General features: G+C 43.5%; 7 protein-coding genes across 7 annotated transcripts; 4 read left to right on the top strand and 3 right to left on the bottom strand. All coding sequences in view use genetic code 12, as the record gives it.

Annotated features, from left to right (window-relative positions):
• Nucleotides 1-30: 30 nt before the first annotated feature.
• Nucleotides 31-1368, bottom strand: NMT1 (glycylpeptide N-tetradecanoyltransferase; the record flags this gene model as incomplete). The annotated part of the gene is made up of 1 exon (XM_001482189.1): nucleotides 31-1368. One exon carries the CDS (start codon nucleotides 1366-1368, stop codon nucleotides 31-33), a length of 1338 nt encoding a protein of 445 aa, XP_001482239.2.
• A 326-nt stretch (nucleotides 1369-1694) lies between these two features.
• Nucleotides 1695-2813, top strand: PGUG_05258 (uncharacterized protein; the record flags this gene model as incomplete). The annotated part of the gene is made up of 1 exon (XM_001482188.1): nucleotides 1695-2813. The coding sequence occupies one exon, from the start codon at nucleotides 1695-1697 to the stop codon at nucleotides 2811-2813; it is 1119 nt and encodes a 372-aa protein (XP_001482238.2).
• A 166-nt stretch (nucleotides 2814-2979) lies between these two features.
• PGUG_05257 (SCF ubiquitin ligase complex subunit) lies at nucleotides 2980-4311 on the top strand (the record flags this gene model as incomplete). Its single annotated transcript, XM_001482187.1, has 1 exon — nucleotides 2980-4311. The coding sequence occupies one exon, from the start codon at nucleotides 2980-2982 to the stop codon at nucleotides 4309-4311; it is 1332 nt and encodes a 443-aa protein (XP_001482237.2).
• A 162-nt stretch (nucleotides 4312-4473) lies between these two features.
• NIP1 (translation initiation factor eIF3 subunit c) lies at nucleotides 4474-6984 on the top strand (the record flags this gene model as incomplete). Its single annotated transcript, XM_001482186.1, has 1 exon — nucleotides 4474-6984. The coding sequence occupies one exon, from the start codon at nucleotides 4474-4476 to the stop codon at nucleotides 6982-6984; it is 2511 nt and encodes an 836-aa protein (XP_001482236.2).
• Nucleotides 6985-7172: 188 nt separating this feature from the next.
• On the top strand, nucleotides 7173-8282 carry PGUG_05255 (uncharacterized protein; the record flags this gene model as incomplete). Its single annotated transcript, XM_001482185.1, has 1 exon — nucleotides 7173-8282. One exon carries the CDS (start codon nucleotides 7173-7175, stop codon nucleotides 8280-8282), a length of 1110 nt encoding a protein of 369 aa, XP_001482235.2.
• A 124-nt stretch (nucleotides 8283-8406) lies between these two features.
• PGUG_05254 (oxidoreductase) lies at nucleotides 8407-9297 on the bottom strand (the record flags this gene model as incomplete). The annotated part of the gene is made up of 1 exon (XM_001482184.1): nucleotides 8407-9297. One exon carries the CDS (start codon nucleotides 9295-9297, stop codon nucleotides 8407-8409), a length of 891 nt encoding a protein of 296 aa, XP_001482234.2.
• Nucleotides 9298-11435: 2138 nt separating this feature from the next.
• Nucleotides 11436-12392, bottom strand: ERG251 (Erg251p; the record flags this gene model as incomplete). The annotated part of the gene is made up of 1 exon (XM_001482183.1): nucleotides 11436-12392. One exon carries the CDS (start codon nucleotides 12390-12392, stop codon nucleotides 11436-11438), a length of 957 nt encoding a protein of 318 aa, XP_001482233.2.
• Between the last annotated feature and the right edge of the window lie 2 nt (nucleotides 12393-12394).

Raw genomic sequence — 12394 nt, 5'->3', positions numbered from 1 at the left:
TCACCATCTGCAGGATTTTTATTAACTATGCTAAAGTAACACCACACCGACACCACTGGTTTTGTAGTCTTCCACTTCCTTCGTAGTAGGGTCAATTCCTCCGTGGAGAGGCCATACCTTATAATTGAACAAGTAGTAGTTGAGATAGCCATCTCCACTGCCAAACTTGAGGTCCTTAATAAAATATGGATTGTCTTGTGACGTCAAACAATTGAACACATCAACGTTGAATTGCTTGGCGGTGACAAGAGCATCGCCTATAAGCTGTTGTAAACGCTTTTTGTAGACGCTTTCCTCTTTCTTGTAGGAGTCGGTAGCATAGTAGTAAAGATAAGCAATGCCCAATTCGTCATGGTTGACATCATTGAGAACTGTAAATGGCAAAAGATAGTACGAGAAAAAGTCGGTGATCTTGCCCCCTTGCTCAACAACGTATGTCTTGATGACGGGAGATTGGCCATTGGCCGCACTCTCACCGCCGAGAAACCAATGGGCAGCTTCTTCCTTGGTGAACACTTGAACAATATCGAACCGTTTTTGATATTCGTTAAGAAGTTCGAGAACTTGATCAACGTCTTCTTCCCTCATTAAACGAAGACCCTCGGTCTTGGTGACATTTGCAAGACTATACCGAGCAACCATGGAAGCTTTGGTCTGTTTGGGAGGCAAATGGGAGAATCCCACATCGTAGAGTTTGGACCAGTTTAGTGGGCGGTGAGTGTAGCGACAAGTAGCAATGGGCAGCGGCAATACAGCACCCACAGTGTACAATGCCTGCCAGATATCGTCCTTGTTGACTCTTCTGGTGATCTCCTTGATCAAAACCGGCGCCAATCTCTTGGCTCGGAGCTTTTTGTGGATGCACAAAAAATTAATTTCCACACTGGGTATCAATTTACCCGATTTGTTGAGTTTTAACGTCACAGGCACTGCAGAAATAAACGCCACCAATTTTCCCGTAGCCTTGACTCGGACACCGGCGTGCCACACCTTTTTCCATCCTGGAGGCTTTAATGCCCATTTGAAGAAATCGTGGGAATATTTGAATCTAAAAGTCGAGTCTTTATCTTCGACGTAGTGTTCATACAAAAGCTGGTACAACTCCTCAAGTTCGCTATTCGCGGTAATGTCGATGGTGGACCACTCAAACTCGGAAATGAGCGGTAAGGGGGTATCGGGGATATCATCTGGAGTTTTGGAAGAATCGATAGGTCCCTCAGACTCTATCTTTTCGTCAAGCAGTGGAACAGGTTGAGTTTTCCAGAACTTGTAGTCCTTCATTTGCTTCTGCTGCTGTTCATCCAACGGTTCTCCCGCCGTGAGACGCTTCAAAAGCTCCTCAATTGCCTTGGGTGTGTTATCGGCCATATTCGGTACTTGTAAAAGTAAAATAAATCACCGCCGCGAAGCGAGGTACCGAAAAATGCGTGCCGCGGAAATGGAGAGGAGGAAGAGTGTAGAGGGAGATATAGGAGTAAAATGTGAAATAATTGCCATTGCAGCTTGTGGTTTTGTATATATCACAAAGACCTCACAATGGTTTGAGTTTTGCATTTCTTTTACTTGTCACTCGTTTGACACTTATTTTCTGTCTCTACTCTTTGGCCCTGTTCGCTCCATTTTGCGCATTTTTGAAATTTCGCAGTATTTATCATTTATAAAATTATTCTCGTCTTACACTAAAGCTTACAAGTATGGTGCTTAAAGACTCCAAATGGGACCGCAAAGCCAAATCACAGTACCTCCGTAAACACGGGCTCAATAAATCAAAGGAAGAAGCCGTCATAAGGCCCAAATGGAGCTCCAAAAAAGAGGTTGCAAAGAAGGTTCCTCTTCTTGAAGACTCTGATGATTCCGACGACGAGTTCCTAAAGCTCCATTACCCACAACTCGGCGAAGAGCTCACCAAGGAACAGAAGGAAAAAGTCAAAAAACAGATTCTTGTGGATCTTCAAAACGAGGTAAATGACATCTCTGATCATGAACCAACCGAAAATAACAGTGAACATGGACGCGGCGGCGAGGCAATAGATGGCATATATTTAGGCTCAGACGAAGCCAAGCAACAATTTATGGAGAAGAATTCTGAAACTTCACGGCTCGATGAGTTCATCTCCCATGATATGGCTGGCGCCGATGTCAGCGTCATACCCAAAAAGAACCGAAAACTACTTAAAAATAAACTTTCAGAGGATCTCCTTCTGGAATATGGTCTAGAGGATTACAAGCAAATAGTAAACAATGACCAGGATTACTCAAAACCGTTCATGGAGAAGCAGCTGCAGCGGAACATCGATAGAATTTCCGACGAAGATCTCATTGGTTTTGAGATCGGACAAGACTCTATCGCCTCTAGAAAGAGCCACAACACCAAGAATAATGTGACCGAGCTTACGGACGAAGAAAAGAAAGAAATGCACGAGAGATTGATAGCGTCGGAGCAGGCTAGACTTCACCGCCAAATGAAAGAAAAATTTGGAAAAACCGCTAACAAGGCTCCTACCTTGGAAATCAACAATATCAACGAAAACGACCCACAACAGATGCAAATGCTCAATTCTCGGCTTACACACCTGGGGAATGACGAAGGGAATGTCGACGACGAGTTGGACTTGCTTCTAGGTGAAAATTCGAAATCTAAAAGTGAAACCGACAAAACAAAGATCGCAGGTTCGACTGACATCGACGACTTTCTCTCCAGCTTAACTGTCAATGATAGCAAAACCGGCAAAACCAGTTCTGTTGTTCCAAAAAAAAGAGTGTATAAACCGTCACAAAGCGACGACAAGTTTCTTGATGAATTGTTGGGATAAACAACTTTCTCAAGTTTACATTGGAATCAGATTGACTGGTATACTGCCTTTTCTGTCTACAACTAGTACCGATTTTGCAGCCTGAGCGCACGTGACTTCTTACTAATTTGTTCACTGATAACCTCAGTTCAACTAATGGTCCTTGTTGCACTTCAAATTCAGCACAATGAGCACCTCACTCATTAGCAGTCGAAGCTCCAATACGGAAGATATCCGCGACTCCAGCATGATAGAACCAGAAAATGGCGACATTGGTCAACTTTCAGAGAACGACGCCCAGGCCATTCTCCTCTTCGAAGAAGCTATTGAGAAGGAAAGTCATGGAAAAATGGCAGATGCAGTGGAGAAGTATAGAAGTGCATTTCGACTTAATGATCAGGTCGACTTGTTATACCGCAATGAAAAGGTGCCTCACAACATCCACAAGCTAAAACAGAAACATGGCAAAAACACAGCCAGACGAATAGATGAGGCAGCCTTGAAAGACATGGACGTAGACAAGCTTATTGAGAGCTACGAGCATATTGAGGCACAGGCATTTGATCCTAGTAATCCCTCGCATATTCATGATGGTTTAACTATCAAGTTCAGTGGATTGGGACTCGATAACCATGAAGAAATTGCCGATGTTTCGCCAATATCACCGTTGATGAACATGCTGGCATTCATATGGGAGCAGATCTTGGAGATTTTGTTGGTAACTAGCCCTCAGTCGTGGTTCAATTTTTCTATCACCTGTCGTCACAATGCATTTCTCGGTTTTGGCAACAAGGCGATGTGGCGAAAATTGTGCTTTTTGGTGTATTCAAAGCAAGTTTATCAAGAAAATGTCGAGTATCTAGAAAATCTCACTCTTGAAGACCGCTTGAAAGTTCAAGACTGCGACTTGCCTATTCCCAACAACCAACACTTGGTGGTTCCACAATATAACAATTCATGGAAATACATGCTTCGTCACCGGCCGTTCATCAAGTACGACGGTTGTTACATCAGCGTGGTGAACTACTATCTGGAGGGAGGAAAAGGAGAATTTTCCAGCAGTTGGTCGAACCCAGTCCGCACCATAACTTATTTCCGCTATCTTCGGTTCTATCCTGACGGTACCTGTATCAAGGTTTTGTCGGTGGAAGACCCAAAAAACATCGTGCCGTATCTACTGAAGCATACAGAGCTGGGTTTAATTCCGTCTACTACGGAGTCTGTGACGAAAGACAGCCAGAAGATATATACTGGAAAATGGACGATATCTTCCAGCGGCGAAATCACCATAGAAATCGCAAACGGATCGGTGCCGTACTATAGGTTTTTCTACCAACTACAAATCAAGCCTTTGGGCGGAATCTACAGGCACAATAAACTCGCATGGGTCAACTACTATGCGGTTAGAAAGCGCATGAGTGATAATGATGATAGAGAAGGAGAGATCACCAACTTTTCGTTAAAGAAGGAGAAAGCATTCAAGTTTCTGCGCGTGCGCAGTTATACAGTAGACAACTAGCATTACAATCGATACCATTACCGTTATCATCAATACTCATGTGTAGGTTAACGGCGCGCGTATTTTCCAGCACCCCGCGTATATTGCAGACCCAGATTTTTTGTGCCTCACTGAAAATTTGATCGACAACCTACGAGCCCATCACCACCCTATAACGGTAATATGTCTCGGTTCTTTGTGTCAGGGTATGATTCGGAACTGTCCTCCGAAGAGGAGGACTTGTTGACTTCCTCCGAGGAGGAGTTGATGTCTTCTGAACAAGAATCCGACAGTGAATTTGACGATGAATTTGCCAACGATGACGACTCCGATTCCTCCGATTCCGATTCAGATGGCAGACCCTCGGGACCCGCTTACTTCTTAAAAAGCAGTTTCCGTAAGGGTGCCGGCGGAGACTCGGACTCAGACAGCGAAGATGAGGGAAGACGTGTGGTGAAATCTGCTAAAGAAAAACTCACCGATGACATGAAAGACGCCGTAGAAGCGGTCAACAGTGCTAAGCGTCAAGAGAACTGGATATCAGCTTTAACTGAGTTTGAAAGATTGGGCCGTTTGCTCGTGAGGGCTGGCCAACAAGGCTTTGGAACTCCTAATTTTTACATCAAGTGTTTGGTAGACTTGGAAGCTTATTTGATTGAGACCACCGCCAACGAGAAGGAGTCGACCAGAAAAATGAATGCCAATTTGGCAAGAGCGTTCACCTCTCTCAAGCAAAGAGTCAAGAAGCAAGTAAAGGAGTTCAGTCACCTCGTAGAATTATACAAGTCTGAACCTGAATTGTTCGACAAAGAAGAACCAGTCGAGACCATCGAAAAGGATGCAGAGATACAAGCAACTCCTTTGGCTAGCAGCACCGGTAGAGCGTTGAGTCCTGTCTTTGCTACGTTGAAGCTGGTAGCTGAAACTCGTGGTAAAAAGAATATCGACAAGTTTGAACAAGTGCAAATTTTGGAGGACTTGTTGGAGGAGGTTTCGCCCAAGGGCTCCCCATTCGAGATCATTTCCATCTACCAAATGTTGTTATCTATAAGATTTGATGCCAGCTCTCACCATGCTTTCATGCCTCTCGACCAATGGCAGAAGAACAAGGATACTCTCAATGACCTCTTGGACTTTTTGGAGAAGCACAGCAATGAATATCAAGTGTCTGAATTGGGAACTGCATCTGACGATATCGACTTGGAACCTCCAGCAAATGCTGATGGGATTAGAATTTTGCCAGGTTCGGTCACTTCTCATATTGAGAGATTGGATGATGAGTTTATCCGTTACTTGCAAAATACCGACCCTCATTCGCTCGAGTATATCGACAGATTGAAGGACGAAAAAGATACCTACAACTTGGTTGTCAGGGGCCAGTTGTATGTCGAAAAGACAACTCCAGACCATGTTAGAGGTACTTATCAAGGTGAACAGTTGGCCCGTATCGTGATGAGAAGAATGAACCATATCTACTACAAACCTGACCAACTCATCAAAGCCAACGAAAGTGAAGCATGGAGACATCTTTCTGGAGACTCTCAAATAGTAGCCAAGAACTCGGAGCCCAAGGACGTCATTAATGGATTGGCTGAGTTTTTGTCGAAGCAAGATGGAGCCATTTACCCTAAAGGTGCTCTCTTGTTCAGTGTCTACTATCACGCTGTGAACAACGACTACTCGGTGGCACGAGACATGTTCTTGTCGTCACAGGTTCACCAAGGTATTAACAACGCCGATTCTAGTATACAAGTTTTGTATAACAGAGCGATGGTCCAATTAGGATTGAGTGCCTTCAGATATGGTAACATTGAAGAGTCTCATCAGGCGTTGAACGAAATTGCCAACTCTCAAAGATTGAAAGAATTATTGGGACAAGGTTTTAACTCCAAGTATCCAAGTCAAGCTACCGTTGCAGAGAAACAAAGATTGTTGCCATTCCATATGCATATCAACTTAGAATTATTGGAGTGTGTGTTCATGACATGTTCTTTGTTGATTGAGATTCCTCAGTTGGCGGCTGCCTCCAATTCCACCAAAGAGTCTAGAAGAAAGACCAACATCAAGTCGTTCAAGAGTAAGTTGGAGTTCCATGATAGACAATATTTTACTGGACCTCCAGAGAGTATTAAAGATCATATCGTCCACGCATCTATTAGCTTACAAAAGGGCGACTGGCATAATGCTTACAAGTTATTGTCCACCATCAAGATCTGGAAGTTGCTTCCCAATAATGATCAATTGCTTGAAATGATGAGAGGAAAATTGCAAGTCGAAGGGTTGAGAACTTATATTTTCACCTACAAGTCCATATACACCAAGTTATCTGTTGTCAAGTTGGCCAAGATTTTCGACATCAATGAAGAAGAAGTGCTTCTGATTGTCGACAAGATGATCTCCAGTGGAGAAGTATCGGCTTCTTTGAGTGACGATAAAAAATCGATCAACTTTGTGAGCTCGGAGCACCTTCAAAGAACGAGATTGCAAGAATTGGCCATCGTTATGAATGAGAAGATAGGTTTACTCACCGATAAGAATGAAAAGACCGCCAGCAATGGCCACGGGAGAAAGACGACACAGCAGCAACAACAGCAGCAGCAAAAGGAGCAGAGAGAACAGACCCACGATGAGAACATCAAATTCAGATACGCAAATGTCAACACCAATAACGACGAGTTCCAGACTATTGCATAAGATAAAGATGGTGCATTACCTAGCTCTTCCACGACGACGTGTATAAACGTAATATACAGTAATTGATACGCCTTTATAGTGAGATAGACTCTCTGTAGAGAGAGTCTCTCGATTTAAAATTCGCGAATGCGATGCGATGAGACTTGAACTTTTTGAGAACTTGATCTTTTGCTAACTAATCTTTTTAGATGGAAGAAAAAAAAATAAGAAAGGTCACGTTGTGTGACATATGTCACCAGTCAAAGGCTGTTATGAAGCGTCCGAAGAACCTCCAAAAGCTATGTAAAGAGTGCTTTTATCACGTTTTCGAAACAGAAATCCACAACACTATAGTCGATGCTCAGCTATTCAAACCAGGCGATAAGGTCGCCATAGGAGCTTCTGGGGGCAAAGATTCTACTGTACTTGCCTCTGTGCTCAAGACATTAAACGAGAAGTATAACTACGGATTAACGCTTGTTTTACTCTCTATTGATGAAGGTATAGTGGGTTACAGAGATGATTCATTAGCTACCGTGAAGAGAAATCAAATTCAATACGAAATGCCCCTTGAGATCATCTCGTATAAAGACTTGTACAACTGGTCTATGGACGAAATCGTATCATGTGCTGGCATACGATCATCATGTACTTACTGTGGGGTGTTGAGAAGACAAGCCCTCGACAGAGGTGCTGCTAAACTCGAGATAGATCATGTCGTAACGGGCCACAATGCTGATGACATGGCAGAAACCGTCTTGATGAACCTTCTTCGGGGCGATATTGCCAGGTTGGAGAGATCTTGCAGCATCCTTACACTGTCTGAAGGAAGTCCCATCAAACGATCCAAACCTTTCAAGTACACCTACCAAAAGGAAATTGTTCTTTATGCTCATTACAAGAAGCTTGACTATTTCTCCACCGAATGCTCATATGCCCCAGAAGCTTTCCGAGGTACAGCCCGAGAACTTTTGAAGGCATTGGAGTCTGTCCGTCCATCTTGCATTATGGACATCATATATAGTGGAGAACATTTGGTGGTGGCCCACAAGAAGAAGAGAACAACAGAAAAGTATAAGAATAAGCCCAAGAAGAACATTGAGACAGAGGTGAATTCTGACGGTTCCGTGAACTTGACGAAGAAAACAGACGGTAGCCGTTGTGAGAAATGCGGCTATCTTTCCTCGAATAAAATATGCAAGGCTTGTGTATTGCTAGCGGGCTTGGAAATGAACAGGCCAAAGGTTAACATCGAGAACAATACTGCGGTTGAAGGTTCAGCTAAGGTGATGAAGACTTTAGAGCAGCTCAGTTTTTGAGTTTCTGATTGTGTTTCTGATTCACTTTCTAATTCAGTCTACTTAATCTCTCAGTCCTTGAACAGATTCAATCAAGAAACCCAAACTTGAGTCAGTTTAACGCTTTCTACTTCGAATCTACATTTCACTCAAGCGGCCCTCTATGAACATGAACTGCTCCAGCCTGATGGGTAGGAAACACCAAAGTTTCCGCAATGACAGTTTTGGCTTTTCTCGACACAGCAAACACAATGATTTCCGCAATATCTTCTGGGCCCAAAGGCTCGGTTCCCTCATACACCTTTTTCGCAGCCTCGGCATCACCGCCAAAACGAACCAACGAGAACTCTGTCTCTACTGCCCCAGGATCCACCTCCATGACCCTGATTTTGGAATTGATAGTTTCCTTTCTCAAAGAATGAGAAAAGTAGTTAACTGCTGCCTTTGAAGCACAGTATACTGCACCTCCAGGGTAAGGTTCTCTACCGGCCACTGAGCCAATGTTCACAATATCTCCAGCATTTTTCTTTTTGAAGATGGGTAACACCTCCTGAGTTAAGTTTATCAACCCAAGAACATTGGTATGGAACATGCCATTGATTTCCTCTTGGGAAATTTCACCAACATTGGCTCTTCCCAATGCTTTCCCCGCATTATTCACCAAAACGTCGATGCTAGCAAAATCCTTTGGCAACCCAGTAATGAACGGCTTAAGTGACGAAAACTCAGAGACATCAAGACGAGCAGAATGGATTTTAATTTGCGGGTAAATGAGGCTCAATTGTTGCGAGAGAGACTTGAGTTTGTCTTCTCTCCGAGCGGTCAAAATCAACAGAATTTTTCCATTGGCAGCAGCAGCGAATTCTCTGGCGGTAGCCTCGCCTATACCAGACGATGCCCCAGTGATCAATATGATCTTGTTGGCAAGGCGTTCAGCGGCTTTGGCACCGAAAGACATGAAGATTGAGGATTTAATCTCCACACTCACTACTGGGTGATGACATAATACAGTGCTACCGGCTGGTAAGAGGCACATTACTGACGATGGGTATGGAGCTTGTATGTGTACTTGACAAGCGGAATTAAGTTAAATTTTTACTGAAATGCTTTCATTGACAATTTGAAGAAAAGTAGTAATTAGCATTCTTCATCAATCTGAAGAACTCCGAGAGTGTGTTTAGTAACTACGAATCTCTACAACTAGACAATAATCTAATATGAACAGTTATGCTTAAAAACAATTGACAGTATTCTAATAGCAACAGACAGTTCCTCTTAAGGCCGAAAAACTTATCTTTTCAACGCTCCAAAAGCACTAAGACTGTTCTCTATACAAATGCGAGGCAGAGGCCTGGTTAGTGGAGAACACCAATGTCTCAGCGATCACGGTCTTTTGCTTTCTTGTGACTCCAAATACAATGATCTCGGCAATGTCTTCAGCAAGCAATGGCTCTGTACCCGCATAAACGGCCTTGGCTTTATCCTTATCACCACGGAACCTGATTTGCGAAAACTCGGTTTCAACATTGCCTGGATCCACTTCCAAAACTCTAATTTTGGTGCTGATAAGTTCCTTCCTCAACACATGAGAAAATGACTTGACACTGGCCTTGGTAGCACAGTAGATACCTCCACCAGGGTATGGGTCTCTGCCAGCAATGGAACCCAAATTGACAATATCACCGGAATTTTTAGCCTTGTAGATTCTCAAAACCGCCTGTGTCAACGTGATGAGTCCCAATACATTGGTGTTGAACATGGTAGCAATATCTTTTGCGTCAATGCTGCCCACTTCGTCTCTGCCCAATGCAAGACCAGCATTGTTGATCAACACATCAATATCGGCAAATTCGGTAGGAAGACCATTCACAAACGGCTCAATTGACAGCACATCAGACACGTCGAGGGTCACAGGCAACACTTTGATATTGGAGTATTCCAGTTTCAAACTTTCAGCCAATGAGTCAAGTTTCTCCTTTCTACGAGCAGTGAGTACAAGCTTTACATTGCCGTTAGCGGCGGCAGCAAACTCACGAGCAGTTGCTTCTCCGAATACCGGCACGATGCGCCCGGTGATCAAATATAGTCTTACCCCGAAAAGACGGTTCAGCAGCTTTTCCTCCGTATAGACATGGATTGCGAAAGATAAGAAAGAAAATACGATAAAAGTGAGAAATGCGACAGAAAGTAAAATTAAAAGTGAGAAAATTAAAAGTGCGACACTACAACAATCAACCTTTCGATTAATTACACATACTTAGCCTAGTAAAAAAGTGGTTGGAGCGTTACGTTGGTACAAAGCCTTGGTCTTTTGCACTCTGTGGGGCAATGGGAATTTCAAGTCCTTGGACAAGAACTGCTTGACGTATTGTCTCTTGACATCGTCGGTCTTCTCTAATTCAACGACCTTCAAGATGTGGATGCTTCTAAATCTGGCTCTGTGTCTAGCAGCCAAATCTTGGTACATGGTCTCAACAGCACCAACTCTAGTCAACATCACGGTACTCCTTGTACATGTTGTGGATACCGGATCTGGAGTCGTATCTAATCCAGATACCAAAGTTCTTGACCTTGGTTGGGTGAGCCTCAGAGACGACGTTAACGGACACAATCTCACCGGAAGCCTTCTTTACCTTGTGCAATTTCTGTAAAAAGTACCAGTAACGAGACTTGGCCACAACAGTGTTGGGAGCAAAGATTCTCATACGGTACAACTTTGGCTCTGGCGCAGAGTCGGTGGGAAGACGACGGCCAATCACTTGATATTCGTTCAATCTAGACATCTGGATGTTAGTACTCGCAATGACTTTGGAATATTTTCGGCCTAGTTTGCTGCCTGTGTTTATTTCCGGCTTGGTAAGATGGTCCACAAACTACGAATTGTCCGTTGGAAGAACAATTTTTTGACGGGTCTTACTTACTTCAAAGTATCAAATATCAACTATTTTCAGTTTTTTCAAACGCACTTTTTTCCGAGCATCGAAATTTTCCTGACACAAAAACCGCGCACGTGAACCAGGGTACAGCCCTAACACTGACATATATGGGAACCATTCATTAGTATTCAACTGATGTATACTACACTCCAGAAAGACAAATCATCAGTAGGACGTTTATTTCCGTTACTATATATGCTGGTCATTACCTCTTTCATTCGCTTACCCTTCTATTTTTTTATTTCGTTTTCGCAGCCATGTTGAGCTTCCTTTCAGCACGTTGACGCTGCATCTTTTCTCTATATGCTTTAGCCACAGGTCCGCTCTCTGTTTGGAGTAAGTAGTCTGTCCATCTGAAAGAGCTGGCATAGTTTCCAATGAAAAAATGATGGTGCTCATCATGGTGATCTGCACCTGCCCAGAATGGTAGAAAATGGTGCAACGACCATGGGAACTCATAGCCAGAATGAGAGTCTACAGCCTGTAATAATCTCAAGGAGATCCAAACCGTCAAGGTGAACAAATGTAAATCTGGAAGGGCATACTGGGGCCAATTTTTGGCCGACCAAGCATACAAGATGGGAAACCCAACGGTTCCAAATCCAAGGGCCATAACCTCCACAGGATGAGCATATTCTGCAGCTAACCCAAAGGGAGCAGCATACCGATGGTGCTGTTTGTGGATATACTTGTAAAAGATTCCCCAATGGAATGCACGGTGGGACCAGTAATGCCACTGGTCTTCCAATACGAAGAACATTGCAATCTGCGCAGCCATCACTTTAATCAGCGGAAAAGGTACCAGCACAGAAATATTCAAGCTGGCACAAAGAGGGTGAAACAACCAGATTGGAAGCGCTTCCACGAGAAAGTGCAGCTTTATTACCGACTTGAAACATTCCCATTGTTCACGGTCCAGTGGAAGTTTGGTGGGTTGAATTTTCCATTGCTGAAAGTAAGCAATTCTATCAATTATCAACCATGGCAAACATCTTCCGAAATACATCACTTCATGCGTAAGGAAGAACAAGAGCCCAGTAGCCAAGATATCGTTATTCATATAAATATACCATGAAGCCCATGCTCGCTCGAGCCAATTGAGGTGCCCTATTACTGGATTATCAAGCAGCCGAAAAACCTCTCCAACCAGATTATAGGATGTTGTCAGATTCACCAAATACTGAAGAGAACTCATAT

The sequence above is a fragment of the Meyerozyma guilliermondii genome, genomic scaffold (assembly GCF_000149425.1).
Source record: "Meyerozyma guilliermondii ATCC 6260 scaffold_7 genomic scaffold, whole genome shotgun sequence".
In the NCBI taxonomy this organism is placed as follows: domain Eukaryota; kingdom Fungi; phylum Ascomycota; class Pichiomycetes; order Serinales; family Debaryomycetaceae; genus Meyerozyma; species Meyerozyma guilliermondii.
Note: the sequence above shows the minus strand (reverse complement) of the source record. Positions and strands in the feature narration are given on the sequence as shown.